Source organism: Pelobates fuscus, chromosome 5 (assembly GCF_036172605.1).
Source record: "Pelobates fuscus isolate aPelFus1 chromosome 5, aPelFus1.pri, whole genome shotgun sequence".
Taxonomy (NCBI): Eukaryota; Metazoa; Chordata; class Amphibia; order Anura; family Pelobatidae; genus Pelobates; species Pelobates fuscus.
In genome coordinates this window covers 175,519,320-175,538,574 of record NC_086321.1, presented here as the reverse complement: position 1 = coordinate 175,538,574, position 19,255 = coordinate 175,519,320, and the positions used below count along the sequence as shown (strand labels likewise).

Here is a 19,255-nt window from a genome sequence, read left to right as displayed (position 1 = left end):
TCAGTGGCTGTCTCCCAGACAGCAACTGGAGGCGCTTCCAGAATCTTAACAGACTTTTGGTCCGGTATCTGACGCTGGACGTCCTCACGCTCTGCATGAGGACCTCCAGAATCAGATTTTCCCCATAGGAAAGCTTTGATTTGCCGTGCATGCGCATTAGACCCTGCTCGTCGCAGGATGGAGGAGGGGGGAGCTTCGTCCCAGCGCCGAGGGACATTGGCACTGGGATACGGTAAGTAAATAAATAAAGGGTTTTTAACCCTTTATTTTCCGGTGACGGGGGCACAATGGAGGGGGGAGACAGAGAGATCGGTATTGCCAGGAATACAGCTTTGTAGTCCAGGCACTACAGTACCCCTTTAAGAGAAGAGATCATCTCCCCTTCACAAACAAGGAACAGGACATAAAAAGTTAACGAGGGCACTGAATGTTCCTAGAGACATTATTGGAAGCATAGTTCACAAGTCAAAAGTTAAAGGTAAAGTGGTTACACTTTCTAGATGTGGCAGAAAAAGGAAACAATGAATGGCTGCAACCAGATTTCTGAGAAGGCAGGTGGTAAAAAATTCCGCAAGTGACTGCAAAAGACCTGCAGAAAGATTTGGTAGCAACAGGCACAGAGGTTTCAGTGAGCACAGTAAGGCACGCACTAAACACAGGCTTCCATGCCAGAACTACAAGATGTACACCGCTACTGACCCAAAAGCATAAGAAAAGTCGGCTCCAATATGCTTGAAATCATATAAATAAGTCACAAGTTTTCAGATTCTGTTCTGTAGAGCGATGAAACAAACCTGGAACTTTTCGGCCCAATGCATCAACAGTATATCGAGAGGAAGAAGAATTAAGCATATGCTGAAAAGAACACTCTGCTTACAGTTAAAGGACCACTATAGGCACCTAGACCACTTCAGCTTAATGAAGTGGTATGGGTGCCAGGTCCACCTAGGGTTAACCCTGCCTGCTGTAAACATAGCAGTTTCAGAGAAACTGCTATATTTACATTAGGGTTAATCCAGCCTCTAGTGGCTGTCTCATTGACAGCCACTAGAGGGCTTCCGTGCTTCTCACTGTGATTTTTTTTTTTTTTTTCAATGTCTCGTTTTTATTAAGGTTTTGTTACCATATAGTTATCAAACGGTAATGAGGGATACAGAAAAAAGAAATAGGGAGGGGTACATGAACATACATGGTCATATTATCTCATTGCAAAGTACACAGTAGACATTGATCATATTTAACAGAAAGAATATTAGCAGTTAAGTAGCATAGTTTATAACATACAGATCACACATTGTCCGCCAGAAACCATCTCCAAGTGGTTCTCTCGCTGTCATTTTATGTGCTATCAATTATTTAGAAATGATGGCTAATTTCTGACCTGTGGACTGTGTTTCGGTGTACTGCGTGCATGTTCATAGGTCGGGATGGAGGGGTAGCATAGTAGAGGGAGCAAACAGGGGGGTAACATATTAACCAAGTGTTTGTACAATATATCGCAAGTGGTGCGTGTCAATACCATGTGGTGCGCGTTTTGTGTTACTTGTCTGAGTGGTGGGGAGCGGATCAGACTCTCAGATGCTAGCCTGTGGAACCTTGGATATGAATGATGTCAATTGTCTGAGATTCGAAGTTTCGTTATTTCTGTGCGTGTCGTGTGCCAACTTTCCCAGTGTGTGGAGTAGGATTCCACTTGACCTTGTATCTTGTAGGCCATGCGCTCGTATGTGGCAATATTATCTAACCTATCCCATACCTCTAGTGGTTGTGGAGCACTCCTTTTCTTCCAGTGACATGCTATGCTGGTTTTAGCTGCAGTTAAAATATGCAGGAGTACATGTTTGGCTTTGTCTATTAACAATTCCGGGGACAGGTGTAGGAGGAAGCATTCTGGCGTAAATGGGATTTTGCGGTGGGTAATCAGTTTAATAGCCTCTCCTATTAGTCTCCAAAAGCCTTTTAGTGCGGGACATGTCCAGAATATGTGTGCCATATCTCCCCTGGGGGCATCACATCTCCAGCAGGTAGATGGTGATGTCTTATACATGATAGACAACTTGGCCGGCACCAGGTACCATTGCATAAGTATTTTACAGTAGGCTTCCCAATGTGCTAGGCTGTGGGACACTTTCCTGGTTGTCTGTATTGCTTGTAGCCATATTGGCGTCGGGATGCTAACTTCGAGCTCGCGTTCCCACAAACGCATATAGGTGTGTTTGTGGAGCGGGTCATTATCATTGAGAGCTGTATAGCACATGGATAGGGGTTTCGATTGTGGGGGTCGTCTTATGCAATGTCGGCCGAAGTTTGTTAGTTGTGTTTCTTCACAGTAGTGTGCGTGTAAATTGTGTAGGATGTGTTTTATCCTGATGTATGTGAATACTTCCCTGGGGGGGAGTTTGAACTCCTGTTGTAGCACTGGGAACGGTTTTAGACCTGCCTCTGTATATAGTTGGGCTATCGAATGAATACCATTCACACTCCATGTTGCCATAGTGATATTTTCAGATAATTCTGAGATTGTTTGTATAGGGGCAAAGTATAGAAGATTGTTCACACCCATGAGTGTGCCTGCCCATTTCTTCCAGCTCTTGAGTAGAAATTTTGTGTTTTGTAAGGGGTGATTCGTGGATGTGGTCCCGAGTTCACACGCCCGCAGCGCGGATTGCACAGTGAGTGGATGAATGCAGGCATTTTCCAGGGATGCCCATATAGGTGTGTGGGGGCGTGTGAGTAATTCTAGGCCTTGTGCCAGGGTTGCAGCTCTGTAGTACATTCTAATGTTTGGAATGCCTAGTCCCCCTTTATTCGGGGATAGCCATGTTATGCGTCTAGCTAGCCTAGGTGGTTTTTTTTTCCAGATATAGGCATTGAAGATGCTTTGGAATTTGTGTAGTAGTTTGTCGTTAATTGCTATGGGTATGGTGCGGAATAGGTATAGGATATGGGGCAATGCCATCATCTTTATGGTGTTCACCCTCCCCAGCCAAGAGATTTCCAAATCTTGCCAATTGTCAAGTAGCGTCTGTAGTGTATGGGCCACTTTGACGTGATTCTCCTTGGGAAGATGCTGGGCCGATTTGGTCAGATTTATACCTAAGTACTTTATGGAGACCTTCCTCCAGTCAAAGGGGTGGGAGCCCATGAGTGACTGCACCGTGCGTTGTGGGAGGTTTATGGGCAGGGCTTGTGTTTTTTTAAGGTTGTTCCTATAATATGAAACTCGTCCGTACTGTTGGAGAAGGGTCATTAGGTTCGGGATGGATTGTTCTGGGTTGGAGACATACACTAGCACATCGTCTGCGAATAGGGCTAATTTTTGGGTCCCTGCTGGGGTGTTCAGGCCTGTGATCTGGGGATCGTGTTTGAGGTGTTGTATAAGTGGCTCGAGACATAGAATGAATAGTAACGGGGACAACGGGCAGCCTTGGCGTGTGCCATTGCTTATGTGGAATGTGTTGGATAGGAAGCCGGAGTTGAAGATTTTGGCTGAGGGCATTTGGTAGAGTGCTTTAATTCCTCTCAGGGATTGGCTGGTGAAACCCATTTTGAGTAGGGTGGCTTCCATGTATGGCCAGTTCAGGCGGTCAAACGCTTTTTCAGCGTCAAGCGCCAGAACTGCGCCCGATTGCCTGTTCATGTTTGCCCAGTTGATCATATTAATGAAGTGCCTAGTGTTATCTCCCGCTTGCCTGCCTGGGACAAACCCCGCTTGTTCGGCAGAGACTAGGTTAGGGAGGTGATGTTTCAGTCTTGTCGCCCATAGTTTCGCATACAATTTAATGTCTGCGTTTAGTAAAGAAATTGGTCTGAGGTTTTCACATTGAGTGGGTGGCTTGCCCGGTTTGGGTAAGGTAACTATATGTGCCTCCAGCATCTCTGCCGGGAGCGTGCCTGTACGTTTAATAGTGTTGAATGGGTCTGTGAGGTGGGGTGTCAAGATCTTCGCCATTTTGTGGTAGTAATAATTAGAGAGCCCGTCGGGGCCTGGTGCCTTATGTTTGGGCAGGGACTTGATAGTGTTGAGTATTTCTTCTTCTGTGAATGGTTCATCTAATAGTGTACAGGCAGTGGGGGAAAGTTTTGGTAGTGAAATGTTACTTAGGAAGGCCTCTATAGTCTCAGGTGTGGGTTGGGGTGTTGTCGGGTCGTTTTTCAAGTTGTAAAGTGTGTCATAATAGCTTGCCAGTTCATTTACAATGTCTAAGGGGTTATATAATCTGCCTCTCGTGGGGGAGTCTATGTAAGGAATTTTGGTTTGTAGTTGTTTGTTTTTTAGTTTGTTGGCTAGTAGTTTGCCTGCTTTGTTCCCTTGTGTATAAAATTTGAGTTTGAGAGATCTCATCCATCTTTCGGTGGACAAGAGGTCTAGTTCGTGTATTTCCCTCTGTATCTCGGTGATTTGTGTTGTCAGGGCTTTTGTTGGGTTAGTCTTGTTTTGTGACTCGAGGGATGTCAGTGCTTGTTGTAGGAGGATACGTTTGTCTTTAGTTTTCTTTTTAAATTTGGACCCTTCCCTTATGAGTACGCCCCGTAAGACTGCCTTATGGGCGACCCAGATGGTTGGGACTGGGGTGTCTTCTGACGTGTTAATACTGAAGTATTCAGTCGCTTCTTTGGCAACTATATCAAGTATATGAGGAGTGTCTAGTAAGCTCTCATTAAGTCTCCACTTTCCCCTGCCTCTCGCTAAGTGTAGAGATCTGAAGGTGATTGATATGGGGGCGTGGTCTGACCACGTCCTCTGCCCTATATGTATATCTTCGATATTATTCAGGGTTACCTTGTCTACCAGACAAAAATCTATTCTTGAATATGTTCTGTGTACCTGTGAGAAGAACGTATAATCTCTCTTGGTAGGGTACATAGAGCGCCATGTATCGTAAAGTTCATTATGGGATAGTAGTTTGCTTAGTTCAGCGCTTATCAATTTCGCTTGAGTGGTAGGTGGTTTGTGGCATTCTCGTTGTATATCAAGTTCAGGGTTCAGGGTACAATTAAGGTCTCCACATATTATCGTGTGACCTTGTTTAATTTTATTGAGATGTTTCAGGGACTTGCGTATAAACGTATTCTGGGCTTCATTAGGTGCGTATAGTGACGCTATTGTCATCATCATACCATTCAGGTTACCCACCAGAATTAGCAGGCGCCCCTCTTTATCAGTGTACCTGTTCGTTTCTTGAAAGACCCAGTCTTTATGAAAAAAAATAGCAACCCCTTTTGATTTGTGGGGTGAAAGCGCGTGGAAAGCCTGAGGGTAGTGAGATGAGTAGATGCGGGGGGGTTTGCGGACACAAAGATGCGTCTCCTGAAGGCAAATAACTGCCGCCTTTGATTTCTGCATTTCTTGCACTAGGAGGCGCCTCTTGTGTGGGCTGTTCAGGCCTTTGACATTTAAAGAGTGGATTTTAAATGTTGGTAGCGTCATGGTGGTGTTTGGGTAGGCAGCGCTGTAGCGCTTGGATCCCGTAGGACCTGGCGTGCTGGCCTGGGGGAAATATTGTATGACCAAGTGTGGGCAAGCGCACAGATAGGTGCGGAGTGTGGGAAGAGTCAGCGGTTACGCAAGTTATACACAGTATAGGTGCTGAAAGTCTAATACATCGCACAATATCTTGAAACATTTTTGTACACGTTAACACATACCATACAAACACAATTAAACCTTGGTTTGGAATAGAAGGGGGAGAACATAGGATAACCTGTGACCTGCACAGGGGAGTAAGTCGCCTCAGGGGAGAGTTAGTCATCTCTCGTAGGTGGGCGATGGGGGGTGTGGGTAGACGGCTCCACCGAAGACAAGCCTGTCTTAATTATGCCTTGAGGAGCCAAGTTAATTTAAATAGGTTCAACCTCTGAGTTAGGATGCCAGAGACCTAAGTCTAAAACAAAATTAAAACTTAAAACACAACCGGAAATTGCTCAGTTTGAGAGGTGTATATCTGGCTGTTATCAAACCCAAGATATGTGCCACGTCGTCTCCCCAAACAGTACCAACGACTCATGTTAAATAATATGAGGGGGTATGCATGGCGCTGAGTAAGATTTCCCTAATATGGGAGTCCACCTCACGGGCCGGCCTGTAGGCTGGTAGTTGCTGTGCGTGGATCCCTTTAGGCAAGAGTTGCCACGGAGGTGTGGGTGGACCATGTATCGGGCAGTTTTAGTTTTAGTACAGGGTGCCCGATGGGCATGGTACTGAACCAATATAATATAAACACATCTCAAATCTCAAATCGGCTGAGTTGAGTGGCAAGGAAAAACTAAGCGTTAACTGAAAACCGGTATGCCAGCTTAATGTGGCGTAGCTGGGAACCCTGTGTATGTACATATAGGATATATGTTAAGCCAAACATGTAATTAAGTTAGTGATACTTAAGTGAGTGAGCATGCATGGCCTGGGCCTTGGTTGGTTCTGCTTCAAAGTCCTTTTTGTGCTGTTGCTTTCGATGTCGTTCCCGCCATCATCCAGTCGGCTTTCAGTTTTCTTGGTTGCGTGTGCGGGGGAGAATTCTGACCCATATTATGGTGTAAGCCCCAATCTTTGAGTTTCGCCATTCCGGCCTCCGGGTCTGATATGACTTCTGTTTTACCTTTATGCCAGATTAACAGTTTAGTCGGGTAACCCCATCTGTATGGGATCTGTCGGTTGCGTAGAGTTTTCGTGATGTTAATAAATTCGCGTCTTCTCGCCATGGTAGCTGCCGATAGATCGGCATAAATACTGAGTCCTTGGTATGGGTCAGGTAGCGTTTCCATCTTCCTCGTCGCGGACAGGATAGCTTCTTTTGAGCTGTAGTAATGAAAACGTGCTATAACGTCTCTCGGCGTGTCTGCCGCTAGCCTGGCTGGTCTTGGCAGCCTGTGCGCTCTGTCCAACGTCCAGGCCTCAGCCCCGAGCTGTGGTACCAGTGCCGAGCAAAGGGTTTGTAGAAATTGTGGGAGGGCCTCAGTTGAGATTGTGTCGGCAATGCCCCTGAAACGCAGATTGTTTCTTCGGGCCCTGTCCTCCATGTCAGCCATTTTAAGCTTAAGAGTTACTTGCTCTTCCTCCAAGCGATGTAGATGGTCCACCAACTCGTTGTGGGCTACACACATATCATCCGTTCTGGTTTCCAGGCGGTCGGTGCGGTCCCCCAGTTCCTGGATATCATTCCGCAGTTCTCTGGTAATCTGCTTAAAATCGGACCTAAGAGACTCTTTTAGGTCCTGCAGCATGGCATGGAGGCTGTGGTTAGTTACCAGAGAGTCTCCGTGGGGGGTTTGGTCTGCATCTTCAGTTATAAGTGCAGCGGCTTCTGCAATGTCAGAGGCTTCCGATGTTCCGCCGTCGCCATCTTGTTTATGCCGCGGGCGATCTTTTTTGGCGTTCCGGATCGGGTCCGTCAATTTCAGTTGCCTGGACGGTGCCATGATGTGACAGGGTGTTGGGGCTTCCAGAGGGGTGAGGTTTGTGGCGTTTGTGGCTCGTTTGTGACAGCTTTCAGGCTTGGTGGTTGCGGAGCTCTCTTACAGTGCGACTACTCCATGCGGTCGCAGGACACGCCCCCCTCACTGTGATTTTCACAGTGAGAAGACGCCAGCGTCCATAGGAAAGCATTGAGAATACTTTCCTGTGGACTGGCTGAATGCGCGTGCGGCCGTCATTCAGCCGATGACAGGGAAAGGAGGAGGAGAGTCTCCAGCACTGAGGGAGCCCAAGGGAGTGTTCAACCCCCTCCTCTCCATCCAGCCCGGCGAGAGCGGGACCCTGGTGGGGGCACCCTCAGGGCACTATAGTGCCAGGAAAACGAGTATGTTTTCCTGGCACTACAGTGGTCCTTTAAGCATGGTGGTAGCTCAGTGATGCACTGGGACTCCTTTGCATCCTCTGGTGCTGGAAACCTGCAGTGTGTGGAAGGCAAGATGGATGCTGTGACGGTCCAACCCTCTCTGACCGTCTTGGGTTCCCTTACTCGCAGTAGTTAGCGAATAATCCTTCCAGGCAGAGTGTAGACACAAGCATAGCATAACCCCTCACACATGAGCCGAGGCTTAATGCTGGGTAGAGATCTGTTTAATGCACACAAAGCAACAGTATTCATGCAGTAAAACCACCCCTGCTCTGAGGAAAAACGGACTGACAGTTAAAAGGGTCAGACAGAGTTTGAAAATATGACAGTTATTAAGGGTTTAACCCCTTAAGGACCAAACTTCTGGAATAAAAGGGAATCATGACGTGTCAGACATGTCATGTGTCCTTAAGGGGTTAAACTGGTGTTCTAAGGGGGGGGGGGGGTGAGGGGGAGAACAGTCAAACTAAGTCCATTCTTCACAGATGCATTGAAATATCAGGAAATCCTAAGAGAAAACGTCATGCAGTCTGTGAGGAAGCTGAAGCTTAGGTGTCATTGGACCTGCCAACAAGAAAATGATCACAAGCATACCTCAATTTCCACCAAGCATTGGTTGCAGAAGAAGTGCAGGAACATTCTACAGTGGCCATCACAATCCCATGACTTGAACCCCATAAAACAGAGGATCCCAACCCAGTCCTCAAGTTCCAGTCCAGGATTTAGGGATTACCCGGTTGTGTCTAAAAACACCTTAGACACAACTGGGTGATCCCTGTATCCTGGACTGGTAGGGGGTACTTGAGGACTGGTTTGGGTACAACTGTAAAATCTCTGGTGGGATTTGAAGAAGGCGGATGCAGCACGCAAACCCAAGAATATTACTGAACTGGAGGCCATTGCTCATCAGCAATGGGCTAAGAATCCTCAGGAATGCTGCCAGAATCTGGTGTCATCTTGTTTGCAGCAGGTAACAACAGCAAAAGGGCGCTCTACTAAGTACTAAAGATGCTTGCCATGAGGGGTTTGAATGATTTTTATTACAGCTGTTATTGCACTTAAACTTGATGGCTCATGTGCACTGCAAAGTGGAAAAGTCACAATCGAGGATCTTTGCAAAATATGCAAAAAAAAATCCCAGAAGGAGACAAAGCCACTTAAATGAACTAAATCTCTCATCAGAGGGCCCACAAACTGTTCAATGAACCCAGAAACAGATCCAGTCACTACTGAGCACACAAACATGCATTACTAGCTTGATTTACCTCAGGGTACATTCAGGGGTTAAAAGGTTTTGCAGCGGTTTAACCCCAAAGTTGTAATAGTACAATTACTCTCAATGCGCAGCAAGTGATAGACAGAGCATCAGTGAGCTCTCTCAGCAGCAGCGTAGGTGCTCCTCCTTCAGGGTTAAACTGCTGCAAAACGGTTTAACCTCTGATGGGAAAGCACCTTGAACAGATCTTCTCTGTAACAACTGCAATGAGTTGAAATGGTTATGGGCATGAGAGACTTCCTTTAAAGCAGCGCTGTCATTTTCTGCAATCTTTGCCTATTTTGCGAGGACCCCTCATGTGGGCACTTCTTCTGCAAAGAGCTTACTTCAGTGCTGTATGCTTGCACATGTACTATAGTACAACACTGAGGTCTATGGAGGATTCCACACTGAGGTCTATGGAGGATTCCACACTGAGGTCTATGGAGGATTCCACACTGAGGTCTATGGAGGATTCCACACTGAGGTCTATGGAGGATTCCACACTGAGGTCTATGGAGGATTCCACACTGAGGTCTATGGAGGATTCCACACTGAGGTCTATGGAGGATTCCACACTGAGGTCTATGGAGGATTCCACACTGAGGTCTATGGAGGATTCCACACTGAGGTCTATGGAGGATTCCACACTGAGGTCTATCGAGGATTCCACACTGAGGTCTATCGAGGATTCCACACTGAGGTCTATCGAGGATTCCACACTGAGGTCTATCGAGGATTCCACGAGACACAGGAGCCTCCACAGACAATGCCTTTTCCATCCACCATCACGAGTGACGACTGGGGGATTTAACAAAACGTGATGGCAGTAGCTCTGCTTTTTGTCAAGTGCAGAAAAAATTCACAAGACAAAGTAGTCCCTTATGGTATCTTTTTAGTGAAATCCCAGCACAGTAAATGTGATTCTTTTATTATAAAGAGAGAAACGTAACACACTGTAATTCTGTAGACTCCTTAAATAGGCTGTAGTATAAGGCACTCTGTGCTGGACATGCTCATATTCGGACTCTTTCTTCCCATTTGGGTTTTATTCCCTGGTGTTCTGGCCTGCCAACTCACTCCTAAATTCACACTTCAAATTGTTTGGAGGTATGAACTCATGCTTCTTTCATTCTGTTGATCTCTCAATAGAGTGAAAAAGGAACCATAACCACTACAGCCCACAGTAATAGTTATAATGCTAAGAATGCACTGGCATCATTCCAAAGTAAGAATTCATACTGTTTTAGCATGGTTTGCCAATACTGGGGTTCTGCAAGGCACCTGCGCTGTATCTGGTCTCCTCCATCAGATTTGCTCTAAAGTGGCATCTGGCAACCGGCAGGACACAGGTAAGCTTTCAATCCATGCTAAATAAGTTTGACATGGGGGCGGGGCCTAACCGCAGAGCTGTGCAGACGCTCATCTCAGCAGCTCCTGCTAAACCGGGGACTTAAAGCCAAAATTGACTGCCATACAGGCACTTAATTGCGACCACGAAGCTACCACTCGAGAGAGGATACCGAGGTGCAGAGATCGGTACGTCCCCGGCGACGAACCGAGCACAGAACACAATGAGGCCTACAAGCATGGCAGGCGCAGGGGAGGCGGCCGCTCCCCAGCAGCAAGGCCAGGCCGGAAGGCTGACTGCAAGCCCCCGTTCCCCCCCCCCTCTGGACCGGTGGGGGTTATCCCGGTCCACCTCCAACTAACTCCCGGGCACAGCAATGACCCAGTACCGGCTATATGGAGGCAAAAAGCTACCGTCCCTACGACCTCCAAGATGGCGGATGCCTCTAGCACCGCCGTCACGTCCTACACTTGGCGGGAAACCGAGAAGCGACTGAACATCATATTCAATGCCTTCTGGGAGTCTCTAGAAGCCCGCATGAGGGGCTCAGAGCCTGCAGAGATCCCCCAGACTTTGCCACAGGGTACCTCACAAGACGCCAATCCAGGAAAAATAGCAGAGCAACCCCAACGGCAGAAGCAACAAAAGGGCACTAACCTGAACCGGCGGGAGCAGAGGCAGGACACACACCCCAACAAAGCGGATGTTGGAAGGCGGAGGGCGGTCAAAAAACGGCATCTTCCAGGCAAGGCGGGGAAGCAGAGGAGACTGCCAAAGACGAGCACGAGACCACCCCAAACAATGCAGGTGCAGCTAAACTCAGCACCCACAGCAACTCAGACAAGCCCAGGGGATCTCGGCACCCGGTCACCAGGGAGATCGCACCGGCTGCACCACCTACAGCAGGGGGTATTCACCCAGCCCCGGCAAGGCATCGGTTGACCCCAAACGGACTGAGACTCTAACACAGGCATAGTATTGTCTTACACCTGACTCTTTGCCCCACTGGAACTGGACATATCTCTATTATTCAACCTTTTGTTTAGTGTTCAGTTTTGCTTCCCACAACTCCCATCACGCGCAGCCAACATGGAGGTCTGCACATTAGGCAAAGAGGCTAATGTAGCTAGGGAGCTTTACTTTAGCTCTAGCGGGAACCACTGTCACAGCCACAACCATGCCACTAATTTATCCAGAATAATAGCCCTCTATTGAAATAGCATGGTATAAAGGCGATGCAACTAAACGTGTGTTAATAATCTATGCTTTCTCTTCACATTAGTTATTTTTTACTAAATCTTACTTTGCTGGAACAAATGTTTAGCTAAGCTTATAAATACAAACAATTGTGCAAAATCTTGCCTACTTCTAGAGGCTTATACCAACATTAACTTAACAAGTATACTTACTAAGATTCACAAATGTTGAACACTAGACATATGGCTCGCTCTGTTAATCTGTTAATTTGCAATGTTTACTCCTTTTATTAATCTTTTAACTGCACTCCTGCAAGTGAACAAAACCTTAGCCAGATCTTAGATAATCTAGTACTCACTCTACAGTTAAGCGAAGTAGTTTCTCATATATTTCACTAAAGCTATGATGTATCTGCTGATTGTTAGCAACTAAAAAATTAAAAAATGTGCCTGAGTAATAAATGTCACAACATGTACTGCAAATTGAAATTACTCATACCTTGACACGCTGTTGTGGCGAACCAAGGCTGTTTGTCAATTCTTGTGCACAATAAAAATAAAGAATAAAAAAAAAATAAAAAAAAATAAGTTTGACATATTACTGTGGGACAGCAGCAGGGTACTCCTGGAATCATAACCCTAACAGTGGTCTAGTTCTTATATTTGGAGTATTTTTTTAATTATCCTACATCTAAAGCATTAAAGCTTGCTTAAGACAAGTCGTCACTTTTATGAATGAATTTAGAAACATCCTTCTGACAGTCAAGTGAACAGAAAGGTGCAAGTAGAGTTATAGACTGAAAGCAGTCAGCGGAAATTCTCAAACAATTTCTGCCACCCGTTGCTACTCAGGCTAATACTTCTTTATTAGCCCAAGCAGCTCAGTGGGGTATACTGCAGAAAACTCATTTTGCTATTAAAAACAGTTTAAACTTAAACAGAAAGGTAGCACTAGTGGACTATAGACACTATAACCACTTCAAGGAACTTAAACAATTACAGTGCCTAGAATATCCCTTTTATGCTATACATTTAATCATGATTTTAACGATGCTGCAGGCTTTCTTAAAGAAATCCTACTTATCAATTTGCATAGATGACTTCTATATAATAACATATATGGAACCTATGTGAGTGCAAAGATATGGAAATCATCTGATATGACAATGAACCAAAGTAAATAAGTTATTTCCATTCCTTTTAACTGTAGTATATGTCTTTACCAATCACAAAGCATGCCACAGTCAATAGATGCTACGGTTTCTAAAATGGTTGTGACCAGCAAAATCCGGATCCTTTTTTTTTTTTGAGAAATCTACATGATGATTTTTTAATTGAAGAATTGTATGCATCATCATATATAACTTTAAAATAGCTCTCAGTATCTACCCCAAGGTTTCTGTCATGTATCACACGTTGAACAAGCATTCTTTTGAGGCTGCATGAATCATATCTATGAAATTTCATAAGCCCTTGTCTACTGTGAACCAGGAAATGATTCCCGTCTAAGAACTAGAGAACAAAATTTGCTGAAGATCCAGTCAGGTTAGAAGGCTCCTGAGACGTCTCTTAGTGCCCAAGTTGACATTTATGTCGGTATGCTACATTATCAAGATAGCTGTTCCAGAGAATAACTGCAGCTGCAGCAGCCATCACGTGGGTTTCTGAATATTCTTGAAAAGGTTTCTCTAAAATTTAAAATAGAACTAACCAGAGTGAAAGATGCAGAATAATAGAGGAAGATGCATATATTATATTATACCATAAACATGTATTTCTGTCCTTTTGTGTAAAAAAAGCTATGTGACACCCTTGTGTAAAAATTACCAATAACCGTCTACTCTAGCTATAGCAGCAATGTCTATAACCATCAAAACTAAATGGAGAGCAGCCTTAAAGAAACAGTAAAGCATTATGGATACAAATCTGTATACCTGATGCTATACTGTACTTCACTCGTTTCCAGCCACCATGCCCACTTTCATGCTACAAAATAAAATTTAAAAAAATTATGTTTTTCTTACCTTTTTCCAACGCCAAGCCCGCTGCACACCTCACCATTTCCAACAAGATCACAGAGAAGAGGCATGGCCTCAGAGAGGTAACCTCATACAGGAGCATTGGGGACCTAATGTGCATGTTGGTTCACACCTTCAAACTTCTCCACAGGAAAGCACTGAATCTGCAGGAAATGCAATGTTTTCTTTGCAGGGTTAACCTGCCTCTAATGGCTGTCAATGACAGCAACTAGAGGTGCTTCCGTAAAATAATGGAGTAAAACTGCCTGGGACTGAGAGGCATTTTGCACACTGCTTACCTATTGGGAAACATTGGATTGGCTAAGATCATCAATCTCGATGATCTCAAACAAGGAGGTGGGACCAAACCGTGACAGAATGGTGTGGGAAATAAGGCAAGTTAACTTATAAATGGTGACTAGGGCACTATAGCACTAGGAACGCACATTTGTTTTCCTAACGTTATAGTGTTTCTTCACAAGGACAGGGACAATACATCCAGACCCCTTAATTGATATTAAGTTGTCTGAGTGACTATAGTGTCTCCAACTATTGTTGTTGTTTTTTTTCCCCCACTGTGTTTTTCAGGTTTGGATTTTGATAAGCTTCCTTGATTCAGCTTACCCTAGAAAAGACACTCCAGGCACCAATACAATTTAAGCGTATTTTGCCTTTTCTCTGAAAAGGCAGTGTTTACACTGAAAAGTATGCAGGGACAGGCTAAGGACACCAGAACCACTACATTAAGCTGTAGTGGTTCTGGTGACTATAGTGTCCCTTTAAGAATTGTATTTTTGTCAATGAATATAAAGCTTTGTAAGTTTAAAAAGTCTGGCTCCTAACTTTTTTAGCTGGCTGCTAGATTCAAAGCAAATTTGTCAAGCCCTGTTTTAAGATATACAAGGTAAAGGGATTCACTACATATACTCTGAATAAATTAAACCCCAAGCTTGGGTTGTTCTATTCAAACCCTGATTAACGTGGCTGACTATATTGTCAAAAGAATGGGGGTTGGGGGGGAAGGAAAGCAAAAAATTGGCATCCAAAGAATAGAATATTACTCTCACCTCCATTATGAATGGGATGCTCATGAAATTCAGGAAGGGTTAAGAAAGGTGATGTTACAGATAGAACTTGCTTGTTGCACGAAGCAGACGTAGATCAGAAACAGACAAAGTGAAACTATGAGGGCACTGTAATGATTCAGGAAGACATGCATGGAGCAAGTGGAGGGTTTCATGTAGGGTGCAAAGCAAGAAGGTTATTCAAAGCTAATAACACAGTTTAGAAATATAGTGAGCAAGCAGTATTGAATAAGGAGGTGAGGTGGGTTTACAGACACATATGGGAGTGTTATGGTGGGGCACAGTGATTCAGCAAGCAGAGTTACACATACACATTAGAACACTACTAATTTTGGAAGTACTGTTACTCTAAAAGACTCAAGAAACAGTCAGAGTTGGACACAAAGGAAGCAAAATGCAGGCATATGGCGTTGAATTTATCATCTAATTGGACACATGCTTTTGGAGAATTCCACTGGATGCTGCTCCACTCATATACACAAAGGAGTTAGTTTTTAACATAGAGAGTTAGTAGGTTTTTCATATTTATGACACGCACACACACATACACAATACCTGGCACACACTATGGGTCACGCTCAGATGCAGACTGCTCTCCTCCCCTAACAGGAAAAAAGAAAAATTCCACAATATGTGAACACAGTCACTACAGAGGGATGAGTGCAGCATGTCACACACAGGTTGGGTCTTAACAATCCCAATCTCACTTCCTTGATCCATGGATCTGGTAACTTACGGTTGGCTAAGGGGAGTGTAAATAACCACGACTTAGTATATGTCTAAATAATTACGTACTGTGATTTGTTTCTTTACGGTTGCCACCTCACTGAATAAAAGCTATCTTGAGTAAAATTAGTTTCTATTGGATGGTCTAAATAAGATTTGTAGGCATAGTTGACCCATGTTACATCCATTTTTTTTTCATTATTTATTTTGAACAAAATAGTTCTATGAAGGCAAAATCTTCACATATGTCTTACTCATAGCTAATCTCCCTTCTACCCCAAATAGATTATCGCACTGCATTCTCTCATGTCTGTGTTAGGACCCAGGGGTCTTTGGGGATTATGTTTAAAATGTTTTGTGGTCCAAAGTCCTAAAAGTGGGACAGCCAACAGATAAGCCAACAGGCACGTTGCAGAGATGACGCCGTCATTTTCATAACATACACTTTTTATACTCAACCCCCGAAGTTTATCGCCAGTTCTATTTCTATGTGAACATTCTCTCCATTCTCATTAGTAGACCTTGCCTGTCATTCACTCAGGATGCACCCGCTCCCTAGCTTATTCAGCATCTCACCTTTTTGATAGTGTTTTGCTTGCTGCCTGCATTTTCATGCATTATATCCATGGCAGTCTCCCTCTCCTTCAGTTTTAGAGATTCAATTTCAGTCTTCAGCTCATTCAGCTGCTCTTGCAGGTGGCGGCTCTTCTCCATATACTCGACCCTACAAGACAGCAGGGTGGCATGTATCAGAGCACTAACATTTCGCATGACACATACAAGCCTAGAAAATATCATATAAACTGGGGTGCATGAAAAAAAATTGCCTTCTTGACAGACATTTCACATGTAATGTATAAGTTTACATAAGAACCCTTTTCTTAATTAATTTATTTAAAACTGAACATCTATAGCTTAACATGCATACAACCGTAATTAAAGATTGCGCAGGCAAATGTAATAAAAAACGACCATCTTGGATAATAATGAGCACTTATGGAGGGGTACAAGTTTGTTGGACAAAACATTGCAGTAAAATTAATAAAGAGAACAACAGAGGAATTAAATTATGAACCAAAGCCAGGAAAATGGGTTTTATTTACTCAGGTACAGAGCCTTATAAGTGGTCTGATTATAAAGTCCAAGAACATTCAAGGACAATATAAAATGTCCTAATCGGAATTGTTCACCCCTTACTCCTGAGAAAACATTATAAGGATTGTGAAAGGATGTTTCCCTTCAGATGCAAGAATGACAGCAGCAAAGATAATGAGAATGCCACCAGCAGTACTGTTGATGGCAGATATACAGGATAGTATTAGTGAGCCAAGAGTCACTTATTTATCCTCAAAAGAATAAATACAGAAAGACTTTTGATTCAGTTAACTTGGAATGCAAAATTGATTATTGATTCAATGCTCCCTCCCCCCCTGCTTTCCTCGAAAAGCTAAATAGATTTAACTAGACACAAGATGGAAGTGGATTTAATTTTTTAAACCTAACAATGTTTCTACCTATGTAATTACAGCACAACAAATGAAGTGTGTCATGTCAAAGAATGGTAAAATATTAGTACAAAATTGGTGTATTTATTTATTTTGAGAATATACCTTACGCATGTCTAGGTTAAAAAAAAAAAAATGAAAAATGTAATAATAAATAAAATATGTTTGCCAAATTTTCACTTATACTGATCTAAGGCAGTAGTATGCAACCTATAGAACTCCAATGGTTTGCAAACTACAATGTCCATGATTCTCTAGCAGCGCCAACCTACATTTAGTAGGCAACCAATACATTTTAAGGATAGAGCTGCGATCTCTGGAACTTGTAGAGATGACCACATTTCTCACAGAGGCAAATTTGCCCTTCATCTGACTCAAACATACACACACAGATAGCAAGCCTTACTTCTCCTTCTCGATTTCCATAGACAGACGTTTCATATCTGTGTCCTTGAAATCATAGGGCAGGCTATCGCTGAGCATGCTGAAGCTTGGCACGTCGACAGGAGGCACAGAGCTGCTAGTGGTTGCTGCTGCTTGCTGCGGAGGTAAAATGTTATGTTTTGAGACATCACATGTAAAACATACTGAATGTTACACAGGATCTAATAGCTTAATTCTAAGGTTTTTTTTGTTTCTTCTTTTATATTCCCATGGTGTTTTATTAACATGTAGCATACCTAACATTACCAAAAAGCATGGAAGCCTATTAGATAGACTAAGGTCTAAGCCACAGAAAATATACACATTCAGGTATTTATCCAATTTCTCCGATGACCTCCATTCAAAGCCCTGAAAATTATGTGCCTGGATCAAACTTGTGTTATAATTTATTCATCCATGGCTTTGCAGTTATTTGCCATTAAAGAGATACTTATAGGTTTCAAAAATAACTTTTGCTTAATGTATCTGTTTTAGTGTCTCTGCAGTCTCACTGTTCAATTCTCTACATTTAGAAGTTAAATAACTTTTGTTTCGGTATATTCAGCCTTAGCAACACCTCTCCTGGCTGTGACGCACAACCTGCATGAAAAAAAATAATAAAAAAGGTTCATTTTCAATCAGATGTTAACTTGCTTTAGAAGTTTGTATCCCTTGCTCTGTAAATTGAACTTTAATTGCACACAGGAGGCTTATGCAAGGTTTAGAAGGCTATTAACAGATCAGGAGATAAGAAATGTTACATTAAACAGACTGTGCAATAAAAGGAAGTTTAATCATTAGATCTCTCTTTACAGGAAGAGTTTATGGAAACTGTAAGTCACATGCATGGAGAGTGTGCCTAGGGCTGCTGTGATTTAATTACTAAATGGTAGTAAATTGAGCAGTGAGAATGCAGGGGCATGATCTATACACCAAAACTGATTCATTAAAGGACCACTATAGGCACTCAGACCACTTCAGCTTAATGAAGTGGTCTGGGTGCCAGGTCCATCTAGGATTAATCCTTTCTGCTGTAAACATAGCAGTTTCAGAGAAACTGCTATGTTTACAAATGGGTTAATCCAGCCTCTAGTGGCTGTCTCATTGACAGCCGCTAGAGACGCTTCCGCGCTTCTCACTGTGATTTTCACAGTGAGAAGACGCCAGCATCCATAGGAAAGCATTGAGAATGCTTTTCTATGAGACTGGCAGAATGCGCGCACGGGAAAGGAGAAGGAGAGTCCCCAGGTAAAAAAAGGTAAGAGATTAACCCCTTCCTCACCCTAGAGCCCGGCGGGAGGGGGGCCCTGAGGGTGAGGGGGACCCAAGGACCCTATAGAGCCAGGAAAACGAGAATGTTTTCCTGGCACTATAGTGGTCCTTTAAGCTAAAGTTGTTCTGGTGCCTATAGTGTCCCTTTACTGGCCTTATAAATTACATTGATAGGTGTATTTTTTTTTTTTACAATCTCGTCTTTATTGAAGGTTTAACAAGTCAGTAAGGGAAAATATAGGTTACACAATAGAATTAAAGAAATGCGTACAAAACAAGGCTTATATCCTGGCCCAGTGGTGGCCAGTTAAAAAGTGTGTACGGGGGGGGCGGGGCCGGACCGCCATGCTGAGCGGACGCACAGTGGAGTAGCTCCTGAAGACTCCTCAAGTTTTTGGCCCTAAAAAACTGCAAAATATTTACTGAGAAACTGAAAGCTGTATCCCAGTGCAAGAAGCAACCCTGGTCCCGAGGAGAGGCTTGCTGCGAGGTTCCAGTCCCTTGTGGGGCGATCCCAGGCTGACGCGATGGAGACCGCTCGGGCGGTGAGCTGGGTGGACGGCTGCTGCCCAGCTATCCTGCCCACCAG

At 43.9% G+C, this 19,255-nt stretch overlaps 1 protein-coding gene across 3 annotated transcripts in view; it reads right to left on the bottom strand.

The window, feature by feature from the left end:
• Positions 1-19,255, bottom strand: part of NF2 (NF2, moesin-ezrin-radixin like (MERLIN) tumor suppressor) — a 103,874-nt gene that overhangs the window by 23,200 nt on the left and 61,419 nt on the right. For 2 of the 3 annotated variants that reach the window (XM_063454752.1, XM_063454751.1), the window contains exons 15-16: positions 17,378-17,511; positions 16,043-16,190 (exon numbers count right to left, since the gene is read on the bottom strand). In XM_063454752.1, the coding sequence (XP_063310822.1) occupies positions 16,043-16,190; positions 17,378-17,511 (282 nt within the window). Of the gene's footprint in view, positions 1-15,295; positions 15,343-16,042; positions 16,191-17,377; positions 17,512-19,255 lie in introns of all 3 variants that reach the window. The other variant, XM_063454753.1, reaches the window with a different exon arrangement.